Source organism: Onychomys torridus, chromosome 5 (genome assembly GCF_903995425.1).
Source record: "Onychomys torridus chromosome 5, mOncTor1.1, whole genome shotgun sequence".
NCBI classification, from domain to species: domain Eukaryota; kingdom Metazoa; phylum Chordata; class Mammalia; order Rodentia; family Cricetidae; genus Onychomys; species Onychomys torridus.
The window spans coordinates 95,781,131-95,801,247 of NC_050447.1; the positions used below are offsets into that span (position 1 = coordinate 95,781,131).

The 20,117-nt window shown below is 38.9% G+C and overlaps 1 protein-coding gene and 1 non-coding gene across 2 annotated transcripts in view; both read left to right on the plus strand.

Moving 5' to 3' along the window:
* Aoah (acyloxyacyl hydrolase) overlaps positions 1–20,117 on the plus strand; it is a 212,685-nt gene that overhangs the window by 36,289 nt on the left and 156,279 nt on the right. Inside the window, exon 3 of the mRNA XM_036188387.1 lies at positions 12,578–12,644. Coding sequence (XP_036044280.1) covers positions 12,578–12,644 — 67 coding nt within the window. The remainder of the gene's footprint in view (positions 1–12,577; positions 12,645–20,117) is intronic.
* LOC118584958 lies at positions 16,648–16,807 on the plus strand. Its single transcript, XR_004945122.1, has one exon. It is a non-coding gene; the product is annotated as a U1 spliceosomal RNA (small nuclear RNA).

Genomic DNA, 20,117 nt, shown 5'->3' on the forward strand with positions numbered 1-20,117 from the left:
CAGCTGGAGAAACTCCAGCAAAGAAAAAGGTGCTAGGGGTCATCTTGATCTTATCAAAATGTCAGACTTTCAGATGAAAACCAGTACTGCTGTTCAGCTCAAAATGGTCACACCACTTGACAGACTTAAAGTCAGGCTTGGTATTCCATTCTGATTTAGTAGCTGTGAAAACCTGCACAGAACGGCTGTGTAGATTATACAGAATAGTGAAAAGACTGTCTCCTAGTTAAGGCTTTCTCCCAGAAAACATAATTATAGGCCCATCCCATAGTGTCTCCTTGGATCTAATATTGGCTTCTATATGATAATCCAGAATCAGGAGGAATACATGAAGATGAAATGATGCACATGAACACACATTCATTTAATAATGATTTCTAAGTATTCTCTTTGCCCTTAAAGTCAACAAACACAAAATTACTAGCCTTAGTGGAAACAACATGTGAGCCTCACTCTAGAGAATGATCCCTGGGTAGATCTCAGCCCTTCCAACATCTGAAAAGACTGATGTTTCACACTGTACAATGTCTTTCTGGCCTTCACTTTCACCTGAGCATTCACCTCTGGTTCTCATTAGTAAACACTTCAGAATAATCTCAGAATCATCAAGGGAAAATGGTATGGAATCATTGTGGCCAGAAGTGAACAAACTCACACATTCTGAGTGTCATATCAGAATGTCACTTCCCTGGTCACCCATTAAGATATCCTTCCCTGGCCACCCATTCAGAAATCCTATCTCCATTAAATATAATAGTTAAGATCTCATGTAGTCTTACAAGGAACAAAGCAACACATATGTCCTGGAATATGAAGCCACAGAGCTAGCAACGTGGTTAACAGCTCTCTGTGCTTCAAGGTACTTACTAATGGTTAGTGTTTAACAATACCTGCTCTGCCTGAGGTAGGTAGGGTATCAAATAAAATGTCCTTAGCATATTGAAATATATGTTACAAATAACATTGACCTTTAGAGTAAAAAGATCTTTAGTTTCAGCTTAACTGTTAACTACTCCTGTGGCCTTGGGCTCTCTCACCCTTGGTGTTCCTGCTTACAAGGTGAGGGTAAAGACCCTCAACAGCTCAGAAGAGTCTGATAAACAAGAAATCGACAGCCAACTTACATGACTTACTGATGGGAATGTCTGAGGTTTCATTTGCAAATGTATATGTGCAAGCCTAATGCGTGAGGGCTGCCCAGTGATCCTTTACAAATGTTTCTTTGCCCTCTGTAATGGCCATGTTTTCTTTCATTGATGGGCCTTTTCAGTCTTCAATCCCTAGATCTGTAGAAATGTTCTTGCACCTGCTAGGTCATAAGCATGATCTAATAGTAAATAAGATCTGCTTTGGATCTTGTCTTCAGAGCTGGGAATGGAGCTCAGTGATAGAACATTTGCCTACAATGCACAAGGCCTTGGGTTTGGGTCCTAGTAAAACCCATCACACACACACACACACACACACACACACACACACACACACACACACACACCTCTATCTCATAGCATTTGCCTAAAGCATCCTCCATTATTTGGTGGTACTAAAAACAAAACAATACAGGCTATAATGAACAGAAATGTATTTGTCTTGGAGTTCTGGAGGCCCATAGTGCAAGTGTATGAGCCAAGTGTCATGTTTCCTGCTGTGCCATCCCATAATATGACATCAATCTATCCACAAGGGCAATAACCTCTTATTAGGCCACAGATGCCAACATTGTGGTGTGAGGACTAACTTCCTGTCACAGGAACTTTAGGAACATAATAGAACCACAGTTGGTTCCTATCAAAACTCCTATGCTGGTCACCACTTGGGTTGCAATGACACTTGGGGTACCATCTAATTGTAGCTTGCTGGGTACATCTATCTCTTTAGCAGGAGCTTTGCATGTGTTCTGCTCCCGTGTATTCTCCCATGCTGAGCTTGTAATTTATCTCTGGGAAGAACCTTCTTTGTCCTCACATCCACCACTGCTCCAGGGGTCTCCTGAGTTGGCATCACAGAATCTAGTTGAAGAAAGATTCTTCACAGGGGCCTGCTCTGAATGAGAACCCTGAAGCCATTCACTTTGAGTGGAGCAAAACAGTCACAGAAACACGCTCACAGTGCTTCTCATCAAACCAAAGGAAGATGGATTTTCTCTGCCTCTCAGCCAGTAATGCAAGTTAATCAAAGAACACACTAATGTTGCTTTTTAAATTGCCCTGCTCCAGGCTAAGCTACTTCAACATTAGCGTGACTTTAAACATTTCCAAACTGCCTTCCTCCTCATTTAATTATGAACCTCTCTTAAAAATTTCTTTAAACCACACCATACTACAGTGAAAACAACCAAACACTGTGGCCACATTTTCATTTATTTTTATTTTTTCCTTTCGTTTTGAGACAATGTTTCTCAGAGTTCTCCAGAGAACACCACCAGACTGCGCCATACCTTTCCCAGACCCTGCAACCTATCCCTTCATTTGTAAGTTACCCCACAAAATAAACCTCCCTTTTAACTACATGGAGTGGCTTTAATAATTTCACCAATAAATATTTATCCAGAAACTTCCATCACGTTTATATTCAGCTAACCTTATCTTTTTTGATCCTTCTTAATTGTTCATTAAACAAAGCCAGCCTCTAAAGACAGTACAACAAAGTGCATCCATTTATTAATTTTCAAGTGTATGGATCCCTGATGTGTGTTGATACAGATCCTAGAGCCCAAACCTGTAAATAATACTTGTCATAACATTAGAGACAGACAAGAATAAGAGAACTTCATCTCTCCCAGGTAAGCATTACTATCAATCAACTTTGGGATCCATTCATCTTCCCAGAAACACATTCATTCTGAGTATTTTTAAAGCCTTCCGACCTTTTCACTCACTTCAACAAGAGAATGGAATCAAAGGATTCTTGTCCTTTTCTTGATCAGCCTTTCTGATTACGGTCCTAAACTGCTGTTAGCTAGTTAGCTGTTCAGTTTCAGCACTGAACACCATTCCCTGAAAAGACATTGAAGAAACTGAGTAGGAAGGCTTTGCTACTCTGAGAGTCAGAGGAAAGGCTTGTTCCACAGATCCAGGGTCATTGGAACAGCTTTTAAGGACAGAATCTTCTCTTCTTCCATGTACAGAGAAGAAATAGCTTTGCAAATGGACTTTTGTTAACTCTTGCAACCAGGAGGTTGAGGTGCGGGATGAGCAGGCTCAGGGCAAAGCCTTGGAAGGCTAGGGAGAGCTTTTCAGTTGGCAGAACACAGATGAGACCTGAAAGACATTGTGCAGACAAAGAATTTCCACTGTAAGAAGAAATTCATCAAAGCACTGGGGCTAATTCAATTAGCTGGTCACTGTCCAGGGAATGAATTCTCTGAGGACTCCTTTTTAAAAAAAATTTATTATTTATTATGTACACAGAGGAGGGCACCAGATCTCATTACAGATGGTTGTGAGCCACCATGTGGGTGCTGGGAATTGAACTCAGGTCCTCTGGAAGAGCAGTCAGTGCTCTTAACCTCTGAGCCATCTCTCCAGTCCCATGAGGGTTCCTTTTATGTGGATCATTCTCACAGCTCCTGGGGAGTTTCTGATTCTTTTTTGATGTACCTAGAGTGAACAATTTTATCTGATTTAAAATTTCCCCATAGCAGCCACCATGACTCCAAGATAAGGCTCCAAGATTTGCAGTCTCAGAGTGGGGGAAAATAGTTGTAAATTCCTTACATCTAGATGAACCTCTGTGTCCTGTTTACCTAAGACAGAGAATGTAGACTCCTTCATTCCAAAAGAGCCTCTGATTATCTACCTCTAGTTTCTGTCTGATTATCAAATACTAGCCCTGTTCTTACAAACCCAAGTCAGTTTCTGTCTGAACTGGTTAGATACCATGTACCTCAAGGACTTATGCTCTTTTACATCACTGCTCAGCCTTCAACATGGGCGCAATGCACAAAGAGAGTTTTTAAATTTATAATTGGAGAATCACCTTCCAAACACTCTTTGAATAAAAAATTTGGTCAAACCTATCACCTCAAAGCATAAATTCATGCAATTTCAGAATCCTAGAGAGAACTCACCCATGATCCCCTGAGGCAGCAAACCAATAGCTCTAAATGGCCTCAGGTACTATGCCTCATTACCAGGTATTCCCTGGGTCATAAAGTTCTGCTGCAGATTCCACTGGCTGCAGAAAATCTAGAGGAGACATCTGTGAGAAGGAAAATTATTTACACCTTTAAAATTAATAGTTTTACTTGAACAATTATCTACAAAACAGAACACAGTAAAACCAAACAAGTTACAATTCATGAATCAGCTCTCAGAATAAAGCAAGTTCACAGGCATCCATCCAGTAGCAAGATCTGCCAGCATTTCTAAGAGCTAAAGGAATTGAAGAGAAGAAACAATTCATTGGCTAATTGGTTATGGCTCTTTCCATGTTTATCAGGCTTAGCTACTGTACTTGGCCCTATGTTGATTTGGTCTTACAGTGCAGGAATCTGGTCTATATTAATTCACTTCCATGAGTTTTATTTGCTAATTGTCTATTTTTTTCCTTCTTGTTCTCTTGCTATCATATTAAGGGAAATATCACCTAACACAAAGACACAAAGATTTATACCTATATTTTCTGTGAAGATTTTTATCATTTTAGCTCTTATATGTAGGTCTTTGGTCCATTGAGGTAAATTTTTGCATACTAGTATGAGGAGGGTGTATTAGTTACTTTTCTATTGCTATAAAAATAACTAACTAACTAAATAAATAAATAAATAAATAAATAAATAAATAAATGCTATAACCAAGGCAACTTACAGATACATAGATTGGTTTATCTGAATTTAAGTTTCTGAAGGATAAGAGTCCAACACTATAATGGCAGACATGGTGCTGGAGCTAGAAGCTGAGAGCTCACTCATATCATAAACCACAAGTAGGAAGCAGAGAGAGTGAACTGGAAATGGTGTGCAGCTTTTAAAACTTCAATCCAGCCCCAGTGATGTACTTCCTTTGGCAAGACCATACTTCCTAACCCTACCTAAGCAGTGCCACCAACTGGGGACACTCAAGACTCTGGGGGACATCTGATTCAAATCACCAGAGTGAGTGACCTCATTTATTCTTCTGCTTATAGCTGTCAGTTTTCAGAGTATCATTTGTCAAATTTCCTCATTGAAATTGGCTTGGCACACTCTAAGTTCAGGGTTTCTAGCCTTTGATTCTGTTTCATTGGCCCACTAGTCTCCCATTCAAATACCATACTATCTTGGCTACTGTAGTTTTTGTAGGTTTCAAAATGTGAAGTATGAGTCTTCTCTGTTTTTCTTTTTCAAGATTTTTTTTTAAAAACTATGCTGGGTCATAAGATCAGTTTTTAAGTTTCTTCAGATAGGATAGGATAATTTTGGAAATAGCATTGAACTAATAGGTCAGATTAGGGAATATCTTAATACCATTAACTAATTGATTCATCAACAAGGTGTGTGTTTTTGTTTATTTGGGTCTTCCTTAACTTATTTTAGTAATATTATTTTAAAGAATATATTAGCATGCTTTTAAGAAAATATCTCATACAGTAGCCCAGGTATCCTGGAACTCACTGTGTATCATAGATTTACCTCAAAATTGGAGCAATCTTCTGGCCTCAGGCTTGCAAAGCACTGTAATTATAGGTGTGAGCTCCACATCAAACTTCTGTATTTTTTTGTCAATTTTATTTTTTTATTTTGTCAAATTTGTTTCTAAATATTTAATTCTTTTTGATACTACCAAATACATTTGTTTATTAGTTCTCATAGTTTATTGATGAATTCCTTAGGATTTGCTACCTGCATGTTGATATCATCTGTATAATAGTTTCTTTTGTTGTTTTTAATCTGGATGCCTTGCATTTCTTTTGGTTGATCAAGTATTCTGGCTAGGATTTCCACTGTAATGTTGAGTAGAAATAGCGATGCAGACATTTTTGCTTTTTCATTATCTTATAGAGAAAGTATTCTAGCTTTTGTCATTAAACATCATGTTAGTAGGGGAGTTTTGTAAACAGCCTTTACCAAATTAACGACTTCCCCTCTCATTACTAGTTGGGTTTTGGTAGAGTTCTGCTACAAGGGGTGGGGGGAGTGGTATCACATAGAGGTATAGTATTCTGTCAAATATCTTCTCCATCTATTAGATGATCATATGGGCTCTGTCCTTTATTGATGTAGTGTGATATGATAGCTGATTTCAAATGTTACACCTTGCATTCTTGGGATGAATCCTACTTGGTCAATGTACAACATTTTTCTACATTGCTGGGTTTGATTTTTATCATTTTGTTGAAGATCTTTGAGGTTATATTCATAAAAAAATTTGGATAAATATATATCATATATATCCAAAATATATCCATGTATATGTATATATACATATATGTATATATATATATGTGTATGTATATATATGTTATTTTTCAAGATAGGATTTCTCTGTGAAACAGTCCTGGCTATCCTGGAACTCACTCTGTAGACTAAGCTGGCCTCAAACTCATAGTCACAGAGATCCACGTTGCTCTGCCTCCTGAGTGCCGGGATTAAAGGCGTGAACCACCACTGCCCAACTGGATTTATTTTTTGAAGGGATGCATTTTGATACTAGCCTCACAGAATAAGTTAAGAAATATTCCCAAACCTCCCATTTCTTTGGTAAGAGATCTGAGGAATTAGTAGACTTTACTAGTAGAGCTTTGTCAACCTTTTCGAGTGCTCTTTGGAGGAGTCTTAGATGACTGTTTCAGTCTCTCTATGTGCTATATGTCTATTTATTTTCAAGTCCTAGTTAGCCTTCCGTGTCTTCCTGGAGATCTGCCTGCTCCATCTAAGTGTTTGCTTTGCTGCCATGCAGCTGTTTGCAGTGCCTCCTGCAATTCTCTGTTTCAGTAGGCTCAGCGTCCACGTGGGATTTGATTCTAACTGCCTGCCCACTTCCAAAACACAGCATGTTTGAAGTCTTATGCCTTGTTATAAAATACAAAATAGCATATATGTGTGTGTGTGTATACATATTTATATAATAGCATATATATAAAATAGCACATATATAATATATATAATAGCATAACACACACACACACACACACACACACACATATATATATATATATATATATATATATATATATATAATAGAAAAAAATTAGCCTTATTTACCAAGAAAACTGAAATGCTGGGGCTTTGTCTTAGTGTTGTATTGCTGTAAAGAGACACCATGACCATGGCAACTCTTTTTTTTTCCGAGACAAGGTTTCTCTGTAGCTTTGGGGCCTGTCCTGGACTAGCTCTGTAGACCAGGCTGGCCTAGAACTCACAGAGATCCACCTGCCTCCGCCTCCCGAGTGCTGGGATTACAGGCATGCACCACCACCGCCTGGCCATGGCAACTCCTATAAAGGAAAACATTTAGTAGTAGCTGGCTTACAATGCAGAGGTTTAGTCCATTATCATCATGGTGGGAAACATGGCATCACACAGGCAGAGAAGGAGCTGAGAGTTCTACATCTAGATCAGCAGGAAACAGAAAGAGAGTGAGACACTGAGCCTAAGGTGAGCATCTGAAACCTCAGAACCCACCCCAAGGACACACTTCCTCCAGCAGGCTGCACCCACTAATGCCTACGGGAGCCATCTTACTCAAACCCCCACAGGCATTTCTCCCACTTTCATTTTGTTGTGACCTCGCCCTCCCAGCCAGCCCTAGGCTCCCTAGTTTGAGATCCAATTTGACAAGATAAGCTTTCCTGTCAGGATTCAATTTCTTCCAAGGACAGCTCTCTGTCCATAGATCCTAAGTTTAACTACTAGGGTTCCACTGTAGACCCATAAGGTGGAGAAACGGAGTTAACATGTTACATGGTGCAGACGGACCCATCTACTAAGCTTCAGTGTGTTCCCAGAAGGCAGGAGGAGGTTGCGTTAGAGTTTCTATTCCAGTGATGAACCAGTATGTGCAAAGCAAGGCAGGAAGGAAATGTTGATTTGACTTATAGTTCCACATCACAGTCCATCATCACAAGAAGTCAAGGCAGTAATCTCCAGTAGAAATCTGGAGTCAGGACCTGCAGCAGAAGCCATGGAGTAACAGTGCTTATTGGCTTGCTTCTCATGATTTTCTCAGTCTGCTTTCTTATACACCACAGGAACATCTGCTCAGGGGTGGTACCACCCACAATAATCTAGGTCCTTGTACATTGTGGTGGTTTGAATAAAAATGGCCCCCACAGGCTCATAAGGAGTGGCATGATTAGGAGGTGTGGCCTTATTGGAGTAGGTGTGGCTTTGTTGGAGGAAGTACATCACTAGGGGGCAGGCTTTGCTCAAACCTGGTCTACTGTGACATTCACTTCCTTGTGCCTGCTGATCCCAATGTCGAATTCTCAGCTCCTTCTCTAGCACCACAACTGACTGCATGCTGCCATGCTTCTTGTCATGATGATAATGGGCTAATCCTCTGAAACTGTAAGCCATCTCCAATTAAATGTTTTCCTTTATAAGAGTATCCATGGTCATAGAAACCCAATCTGTGACATACATCAAACATTAATTGAAAAAATGTCCTACTGGGTTCCATAAATGCAAATATAATGGAGACAACTGAGGGTCCCCCCTGTAAAATGATTCTAATGTGTCAAGTTGACAAAAAAACCCAGCTAACACAGAGGATATCTTCTTAATGGGCATGTATACATATTCTTTGGGTTCTTAGACATTGATTTAATTCAGCAACACCTCTGAGAGTGGGTCTTCCCTTGCTCTGTACTAAAACCTAGTCAGCTGAGTGGAACTCTTCCCTCAAATGAACAACAAAAGGAATACAAGCCGTGTTTCTTTTTAACTCCAAAAAGTATCTTTAAAAAAATGTCTTCATTTAATTTTTTTATACAGTACATTCATATGTATATCAGTTCTGTTGTCTCCAGAAGACATTGTTTCCTTGAAGTCATCCACCACCTCTGGTTCTTATGATCTTTCAGCCACCTCTAAGATCTCCGAGCCTTGAGGGAAAGGGTTTGATAAAGACATCCCATTCAGGTTTGAGTGTTCCAAGGTCTCTCATTCTCTGCACATTGTCAAGTTATGGGTCTCTGTGTTAATTCCCATCTATTGCAAGAAGCATCTCTGATGAGCACTGAATGATGCTCTATACTATGTGTATAGCAATATGTAATTAGGAGTCATTTTATTTCTACATTCATGTAGCATAACAATACTGGTTTTCCTCCAGGTCCATGTTCTATGCAATGTTGGGTTATTCTATCATGGATGGATTTCATCTTATGGAAGGTGCCTTAAATCCAATATTTTAAAAAGTGGCTGATTACTCCCATAACATTTATGTTGCTGTTGCACCAGTATGTCTCAGAGACAGGTCACTGTTGTAGGTCACAGGTTCTTTTAGCTGAGATAAATTGAGTACTTTTCCTGTACCCAAGTAAGGGTTAAGCTTTTAATTGGAGGCCAGCTCATTTTCTCCATGTTTGATGACATAACTAGGTTGCTTCTTCACCAATAGAGTCTTACCATCAGGTTATGGAAAGGAACCAATAATTTTGTAAATAACCTGTGATGTTTGGAGGAGGATCTATGGAACCCCTCTGGCCAACAACTCAACAAAATGTAACCTATTCTTGCCCCTGGAAGTTTTGCTTGGTGGCATATGATGTCTAGTTGGGACATTGTCTCCCCTATTATACAGCAACTCCCTTTACTTTATTTTCAAATATGTATATATTTTAGGAAGCTTCTGCAGTAGTAAGTTTCCATTTAGCTTTTGAGAAAAGGCTTTAATGTTAGTCTCTCCTCAGGTTTCCTCTTTTATCCTGTCCTCCCATCCCCTGGCCATTGAATCCTCCTAGTCTAGTTTCTCCTTTACCTATTGCACACTCTATTACTCCTTTCTTGAAAGATTCCCTCCTCCCCTCAGTCCCTCACTAGCTACCTAACCTCTGTGGTTATTCAAATTGAAATACAGTTATCTAAAGTTTAAAAGCTGACATCCACATATAAAATTAAACATATTTTGGGGGTTTAGGTTACATTGCTCAAGATAATTGTTTCTAGTTCCATACATTTATCTCAAAATTTCATATTTTAATAACTGAATAATATGCTGTTGTGTAAAATGTACCCCATTTTTGTTACCCATTCATCAGGTGATGACCATCTAGGCTATTTCAAATTTCTGGCTACTATGAATAGAACACTGAACATGGGTAAGCAAGACTTCTGTATCAAGGTTCCAGAGGCTTTTGGGAATATTGCCCAAGAGTGGTATAGCTGGATCTTGTGGCGTATCCATTTCCAGCTTTTTTAATAATCTCCACACTGATTTCCATAGTGACTTTGCCAGCTTGCACTCCCACCAGCAGTGGATAAGTGTTCCCCTTTCCCCTCATCCCTCAACATCATGTGCTATCATTTGTTTTATTGATCCTAGCCATTCTGAATGGAATAAGATGAAATCTCAAAATGGTTTTCACCTGCATTTTCCTGATCACTAAAGATGTTGAACATTTTTTGTTTCTCAGGCATTTGTGTTTAAATTTTTGATGGCTGTTTAGTTCTGTGCCTCATTTTTAAATTGATGTGAAGGTTTTTAATTCTTTGTGTTTTTTAGCTATTACTCCTCTATCAGATGAGTAATTAATGAAGCTTTTCTGTGGTGATATCTTGTGTACCCTAAATATGATGATATATTGTGAACTCTAATAAACTTATCTGGGGATCAAAGGACAGAGCCAGCCACTAGATTAGACAGAGAGGCCAGACGGTGGTGGCACAAACCCTTAATCATATCACTTGGGAAACAGATCCTGATGGATCTCTGTGAGTTCAAGGCCACACTAAGAACAAAGTCAGGCAGTGGTGGCACACACCTTTAATCCTAGCACTTGAGATCTCATGCCTTTGCTTGGAAAGCACACTTACCTTTAATCCCAGGAAGTGACATGGCTGGGTGGAAAACGGTGTATAAAGTGTGAGGAGACAGGAACTAAGCAGCAGTTCAACTGAGATCCTCCGGGGAGAGGACTCAGAGGCGTTCAGTCTGAGGATTCGTGAAAACAGGATCGGCTGAGGAGCTGGTGAGGTAAGGGTGGCTCTGGCTTGTTCTGCTTCTCTGATCTTTCAGTTTTCACCCCAATACCTAGTTCCAGGCTTTGTTTATTTTTATTTTTATTTTTTATTAATAAGACCGTTTAACAATCCATGTTACACTTTTACCTATTCTATTGGCTACCACTTTGCTCTAATGATGTTTTCCTTTGCTGTACACAACCTTTTAGCTTTGCAAGTTTCCGTATATTAATTATTGGACTTAATATCTGTGATATTTATGTCCTGTTAGGAAATTCCTTTCCTGTGCCAATGAGCCCAAGCCTAGTCCTTACTTTCTCTTCTATCGGGTTCAGAGTACCTGATCTTATGTTGAAGTCCTTGATCTGTTTGGGTTGATTTTTGTGTAGGGTGATACATACATATCTATTTCCATTTTTCTACACGCAGCTACAGTTTTATCAGCTTCATTTATTGATAATGCCATCTTTTCTCTAATGTAATTTTTGTTTTGCTTGTCAAAAATCGGGTCTGCATGTGTGTGTCTTTAATTCAATTCCATTGATCAATGTGTCTGTTTTTATGCTGACACCCTCCTGTTTTTATTACTATAGCTCTGTAGTATAACTTGGAATTGGGGTTAACCGCCAGTGGTTCTTTTGTTATTCAGGACTGTTTAACTATCCTTTGATGTTTTGTATTTTCATATAAAAATGAAGATTTTGTTTTAAAAACTTCTATGAAGAATTGTGTTGGAATTTTTAATGAGAATTTAATTGAATCTGTAGATTGTATTTTCACAGTATTAATCCTACCAAACCTCCAAGGAAAGGAGATATTTCCATCTTCTGGTGTATTCTTCAATTTATTTTTCGGGTCTTAAAGGATTTTTTTATACAAGTCATCAACTTGCTTGGCTAGAGTTATCTCAAGATATTTTATTTCTTGAGGCTATTGTGAAAGGTAGTTTCCCTAATTTCTTTGTCAATATGCTTGTCAGTCAACAGAGTAGATCCTAGCCAACATTTTTATTTTTCTTGATGTAAAAAAAAAATGAAATCTTTAATTTTATAACAAACTAATGATCTTCAAACATCTGCAGAATCTTTTATGGGAAAGGTTATTTTTTATGGGTATGAGTATTTTGCCTACATGCATGTCTGTGGACCACTTGTATACCTGATGCTTAAGGAGTCCAGAAGTGGGCATCTGATCCCATAGATTTTGAGCTACAGATGGTTGTAAGTAACAATGTGGATTCTGGTAATTGAACCCAAGTCCTCTGGAGGAGCAACTCTTAACCTCTGAACCATTGCTCTAACCTCTGGAAATGATATTTTTATAGCCACAGTAACTTTAAAATTACCAAACCCTTAAAACTAGTACTCAAATTTATCATTAGTTACTCACTGAGTCTTAATCTTAGTCATAAACATTGACTCATGTTCTAAACTATGATAATAAAATATATTCTATTTACCTTTTTTCCCTTAGAAAAACTCTTCTTGAAAACCACCTGCTATTTCTTGGTTCAGATGTTTGGATCAGACATTGTAAAACTGTGAGTATGGCATAGAGATCTGTCTCCATTGCTGGCACAGGTCAGAATGCAGCTTTCTGCTCACTGCACTTAATAGAGAAAGGCTGGCTCTGCTCTCCCTGACACCATAACAGAGAGAAACTGACACCTGATTCTGATGCTGTCACTTCAGTAAAGGGTCTCTAGAAGTACAGTGTGAAAATCTGCCTCCTTTTCTCTGCAAGATTTACGGACAGCACCTTCCATGCAAGATTTACAGACACTACCACCAACAGATAACCCTACACTATCCACTGACATGGTGACTGACCCTGTCTCTGACCTCCTGGTATTGGCCCTGCTCTCTTCCAATGGCTTCCAGACCTCTGTTCTCAGGTGTCCTAGCCTATTACCTCTAGCCCCTCTGTGGCATCATGATCTGTTTATTTTATTTATAATTCTCTTCCTTCTGTTTATACCACTCTTTGCAGCACTGGATAAGATGAGTCATGTTCATGTTCATGACAGTCTCTCAAAATTGGCCCATATTACCCAACTTGAGCTCACAATCTATACCCTAGGAAGCCAGGTACAGTCACAGGTCCAGTCCATCTATCCTCAAGAATCCAATTCAAATGGATTAATAGTAAATTAATCCAAATTAATAGTAAAGAGTAGAAAAGGGAGGTTTGTTCAATGTGGCCACACTAAGAAGAGGGAGAAGAGATGCAGTGATTCACTCCAGTTCATTATCTGTTCTAAAATGAAGCTGACATTTAAATAGAGGGCCAGCAGTATGAACATCTAAGCTGGTCAAAGTGTGGCCCAGCCATTGACTTATCATTATCTGGGCTTCAGTCTCATTCTGCAAAGCATTCTAACAAGTGATGAGAACTGTGGAATCCCTGTTATAGGAAACAAGGTTCTCCTGTGACTGGAGCCAGGCTTCCAGTCTTCTTCATCTCCCAGCATGAGAGTCCTGGGGAAATTCCCGTTGTTGGGATCCATATTTTAATAATCTGATAGTCATATTGAGGAACGCAAGTGTCTCTTTAGAATAACTTAATAGCAGAAGCCTGGTTTACTTCCATACATGATTGTCTTATGTGTGTGACTTGGTTATTTACTCAGTTCATTTGAATTATACAACAAGCACCTAGACCCATGTCCACAGACAACTCTAGGACCATGATAATCAACTGGGTCTAACCTTCTAGTTTCTCTCTTTTATCTTTCACACTCCCATGAACATCCTAGGTTCTGTGTTAATCTTCTTCATGTACTTTTACTATTATATATGTATTTACATGCCAGCAAGATGGCTTATCAGGTAAAGGTGCTTACCACATAAGCCAGACCACCTGAGTTCCTGGGACCCGTGTAAAGGTTGAAGGAGAGAACTGATTCCACAAAGTTGTCTTCTCACCTCTACATCTGTGCCACGGCACACACTCCTACATGTCATGCACATAAACATGATAAAAATAACTGTGTGTGTATATATATATAGTATGTACAGCCTTTTAAAGTATATTTTTAGTTCTTAACATAATGTAACATTTTATATATCATTTCGAATGTGCCACTTCAGTGTGAATGTCTGAGATCACCCATATAACTCTCTCAGCACTGTAGCACATTCACTCTATGTGATACTCAATTGTATCTCTAGGGTTTTGTTCATGCACTCTGCCACTGATGGCCACACAGGTTGTTCTCTGGAACTCTCCTTGTATATAGTGCTCGTCTGAATATTCCTATAATGAATGTGTGGTTAGCTCTGAGTTGTGTGTATAATGGTGAAGCTTAAAAAATATTGTAACCCTCTAAAATAGTATATAGCCTAGAGCCAGAGAAGTTTAAAGACAGAAGTTTAAAATCATGCAGACCATGGAGATCTGTGTTCTGCATGTGCACCTGTCTCTATTAATGCTAAACTTATCTATATTACAGAAACTGATTATTCTGGAGTATGGCTGGGGCTGGGACCCTATCCTTTACTCCAGACCCCAATTATTGTCATGGCCTATGAGCTAAAGTCAGGCCTGGGGCCTTCCAAGTTTTCCTTAAATTTCAAAATCTACCGATACAGAAAAAATAGTATCTTTGAAATCAAACCTAACTAAGGCATTCTTTTACATAACATTCTTAAAGATCTACAATTCCTTCTCAGGACTCCTGGCCCCACATATAAGACTCTTCATGAACTGGTCCTCACGGCCCTTCCAAATTCATCTCTTGCTACCTCTCAGCATACCACATTCTCACACTACAGACAGGTTTTGTCTAAAGACTTTTACAGTTGTTTCCTGTGTTTGATACATCTAAAACCTATACCCAGACACATCATCCTACTTCTTGGGAGCTCACTTCCAGGTCATCTCTTCTGGAAGCTTCCCTGATCCTCTCCAAGCTAATAAGGATATTCCACTTCTACCACATACAAGCAAATTGGCACATGCACACATTCATGCATGCACATAACAGTATGCTGTGCAAACGTCTAGAACAGCACTTAGGACATGTGTTTACAATTTAATTACCACTCTACTTTTCAGAGTCCCTGCTAAGTTGACAGCTTTCAAAAGCCTACATTTTATTCATTTTGTGTGTATTTTCAGGTAATCAGCAAAATTCTGACTATATGTCAAAGGAAGAAGGAAGGAAAGGGGGTAGAGGAAGGGAAGAAACAGAGCTGGTTAGACAGTTTTGGAGTAAGACAGACACAATATAAATGATTCTGTCCACCACTTGTCTGTCCACCTCTTGTCTATAGAGGTCTAGCACCCTGTCAGCTCCAGTGCCCTATAAGTGCCAGCACCCTGTCAGACCAATACCCCATCAGTGCCAGCACCCCATCAGGACCAGCACCCTATCAGGACTAGCACCCCATCATCAGCTCTATGCTGATAAGGATCTCTCCTTGCATGTGTCCTCCTCTTACTGCTTGTTTTAAACAGTCAGAAGCAACTTGGAGTTGACTCAGGCCCTGAAAATGACAAGCTCATGATTTAATTTTACCTGAATAGCTGCCTTCCAATATGAAATGGATTTCCTGACCTAGAGGCCAGTTCTCCTATTATCTCATACTAGTCAGTTCTCAATAATTCATGAACTAATTATGCAGCAATTGCATTTCCTATTCACAGCCATAGCCATAGGATTCTGTAAAGAAAGAGGGAACCTGAGAAATAAGATATTACCTTCAAAATTAGCTATGCAGTGTCTGAATCTATTTGAACTATTGTAACAAAATACCTGACACTGGAAATTTTAGAAACAACAGAAATTTATCACTCATAGATCTGGAGTACAAGATCAAGGTGTCAGCAGATTAGATGCCTTCTGAAAGGTTTATTCTGCTTCATATACACCACCTTCTTTTTTCAAACTTGTGAAGCAGAATTGGCAAACAAGTTACGTGGGCCTCCTTTCTAAAGGGGTATAGATCTCATTCATGAGCAGAGACCCTACAAATGCATATATGTTTGGGGATAACAAATATCAAGGCCATCTTGATACCTAGAAAAGGCTATCTAGGTAGAAATCCATCGTAGCCAGTCTCCAGGTGGAAGACTACATTGTTCCTGAACTACATTGTTCTCAATGCTGCTTTAGAAAATCTAGCTCTGGGCCCTCTAAGCATTGTCTTACTTCCTGGTACTCAACTGTTGCTTCCCTGTGTCCCAAGTCCAATAGCTCTCAGAGATCAGAAACGGACAACATTTTCATAAGAAAACTAAAGAGCAGAAATTACAACAGTTATCATATGACTCAAATATGATGACTTTTATTGACATAAAAAAATACAAAGCATTGTAACTATTTTTTTCACAAAATAGTAACAGAATTTATTAGACCCAAACCAAGTGTAGTGGCTCACAACTATAGTCCCAACTCCTACAAGGCAAGGCAAGCTCTCCCTCTGTGAGTTTAAAGCCAGCTTGGTCTACATGTTAAGTTCCAGTCAGCCAGGATTGCACAGTGAGAAACTGTTTTGTTAAAAGAAAATAAAAGGAAAGAAAAGAAAAAGAAAAGACCTACAATATTCCTCAGATAGGAAGAGGCCATGATCATGAAGGTGATTTTCCCAGGGCAAGGCTCACCAACTGCAATGTAGATGTGCTGACCCCTGCAATTTGTTCAAATGTGGGAAATCTAATTGCATGATTTGTGAGAGTGGAAGACCATGTTTACCTCTTCCCTGTTACAAAAAATATAAATATATTTTTTAAACCTAAAAAAATCATGAGTTCACAATGATAGAGACTCATAAAAGAGTGACACTAAATCTTTGGAATGAGGTAGGCTTTCTCCCAACTCCACCTGACCTTCACTAGTTTAGTGAGAGCCCTCTTTGACAGAGCTTCTGTACCCAGACATCATACCTCACCTCTGGCTCTTACACACTTTTGGCCTCCTATTCTGCATAGGTCCCTGAGCCTTGAGGGGAGGGGTGTGATCCCATTTAGGACTGAGTTTTCTGGTTGTGTGGGTCTCTGTTAATTTCCATCAACTTCAACGAGCTTCTCTCATTGGGATTAAGTGATGCATTGACTCAATGATAGCAAATGTTTAAGAATAACAACCTTTAATGTAAATGGTCTTAACACATAAATTACAGATGGAGTGGATTCAACTCACATTTTTCACCATGAAATTCACAAAACTAGGAAGTATGTCCAAAAATTGAGAATTAAAGGTTGGCAAACAACCTACCAAGCAAACAGAAGTTGAATTTAAGCTGATCTGATTCTCATGTCTAATAGCATAATGGCAAACCAAAACTAGTCAAAAGAGGTGAAGATTAATAAAAGGAACAGTTCATCAAGATGATATAATTATTGTAAGTATGTGTGCACCAACTCACAGGGACCCCATTTTAAAAAAAAAATGTACACTAAAAAGCATAAAAGGCCACATGTGTCCTAATACAAAAATAATTAAAGGCTTCACACACCTCACTTTCATGTCTAGATATGAGTCTTCAAAATTAAAAATCAGAAAAAGTTCAGAACTAAAGTATACTACAGATCAACAACATTCAATAGATATTTCTAGAACATTCCATGCAATAAGTAGGGAATAAACATTCTTCTCAGAGACACATAGAAGACTCTCTAAAATTGCTCACAATAGAATCCACAAAACAAGCCTTATGAGACACAAAATAATTGGAATGACTCCCTGCATCTTACAAAACCACAGTGGAATAAGACTGGAAAGCAATCACAATGCTAATCTCAGACAACACATAAATACCTGAAGACTGAACAATACAGTTTTAAGTGGACAGTATGACAGGGAAGAAAATCAGGGAAGAATTGTTTTAATTCCTATATCAAATGGAAGTGAGAGTACAGTCCACCACAACCTCTGGGATACAGACAAGTTATCCTAAAAGGAGAGTTTGTGCCTCTAAATGATTATATTTCTTAAAAATCAGAGATATCTCCAAAATTAATCTAATGATAGAACTCAAGGCTTTAGACAAAATTAGAAACCAAACCCAAAAACAATATACAGGGACACACACACACACACACACACACACACACACACACACACACCTATCATGGGAGAAATTAATGAAAAAGAAACCAAAAGAACAAACAGCATTATTCAGAATTGGTTCGTTGAAAATATTAATAAGATTGCCAAATCTGTAGCCAAACAAACCAAAAGAAAGTGAAGGAACAACCAAATTAAAACAAGAGACAGACAGATTCCAAAGAAGTCTGGAAGACTGTAAGAGAATAATTTGATAACTTACATTCCAAGATGTTGAAAAATCTAAAATCAATGGTTAATTTTCTAAATGCATATTACCTGTCAAAGGTAAAGCCTCAGACACAGTTTAAATAGACCCATAACAAGACTGGGGTAGCTATTAAAGGTCTCTTCCAAAATAAAATCCCCAAACTAGACAGATTGATGTAGAATTCTAACAAACCTTTAAGGAAGATCTAAAGCAAACACTTCTCAAATATCATTTGGGCTCTAACAGAGTTGAATAGACTCAGCCTTCAAGTCCCATTACTCTGGCAATTGTGACCTCCCACTTAGATCAGCCTCTGCTCAATGCCTGCAGATTACCTCAACAAAACCCATATTCTGGAGACTCCACTGCATCTTAGACCTTACCTCCACTACTTCATGCACAACCTAGTCACGAGTCTACATCCATAATCTGTCCCTGCTATTCACTGTCTGACCTTGGTGTCTTTCTAAGGTGTTGTTGCAAGCTCTTACGACTCCTTATCTCTTATGTTGTGCATGTGAACAATGCCAACTTCTGTTGCCAATTTAGAATGTAGTCCAGTCCCCTTGGACGACAGATGCAGCAGCCTCTAAGTAGACGGCTAACCCTAGAGAATTACTTCTCCAGCATGCTCTTTTTTCCAGGATAGTAACTTGAAGTCTCTGTGTTTTCAGACACCTTCTTTGTAAATGAATTTGCAATGTTATAATGCTTGTAATAGATGGAATTCTGATACCGTTCCTGCTGTCACTATGAAACTCATAGTTTGTTTTCAATAGTGTTAATCTAACAGTTAAAGATGCTTTGTTCCCAGCACCTTGTCTTCAACCATAAACTTTCTCACACTCCTCTGTTCTCCGACCTGAATATTTTTCATAACATTCTGCTCTGAACTCTAAACCTCACTAAATGCAGAGAGCAATAACTATGCCATAGCCTTAATGAAATTTCCTCCACCAAACAATGTATTCCATTACTTTTGAATTCAGCCTTACTGAGAGTTTTAGGGGATAGACAAAATGCAGCCAGATTATTTGCCAGTATATACTACAAATGACCTTCAACCTTGTTTCAGGTGTCATTATTCCTCTTTGAAACCTTATACAGTCCTTTCTTACTCACCGCATTTCTGTACACATTATTGTCATCTGAACTCTTATAAGAATTACCCATTGTTCTCTGTTTACTCTAGCCCACAGCTCTCTTCTGTATTTCTCCTGTAAACAAGTTCAGAAGGCCTAGACCTACACAGCTAGGAAGTCACCATAATGAACTCATTTCTCAGTAACAATTTTCAGTGTTCACCACTTTTCTCATTGCTTTGACCAAATGCCTAGCAAGAAGAAACTTAGGGAGAAGAAATTGTTTGGACTTGTGATTTGAGGGGACACTGTTCATTGCTATGGTGAAAGCATAAGTCAAGGTCAGCTGCATTGCCACTTAATAAGGAGAGAGAGAGAGAGAGAGAGAGAGAGAGAGAGAGAGAGAGAGAGAGAGAGAGAGATTAGTGCTCAGAAAGCTTCCTTCTTTTCCCTTGCTCATTAAGTCTGGACCACTAGCCCATCAGATAGTACCACTCACATTCAGCCTCTCTGTGAATGCCCCCACAAGAGGATGTTTTTCCTAGATCATTTAAAAATACTAAACTGGACAATGAAGATGAGCCATCACACCTTGTTTTAGCTCCTTCAAATCTAGACACAACCACAGTATTTGAAGACCACTGTCCTTATAGATTTCTCCATAAAAGAAAC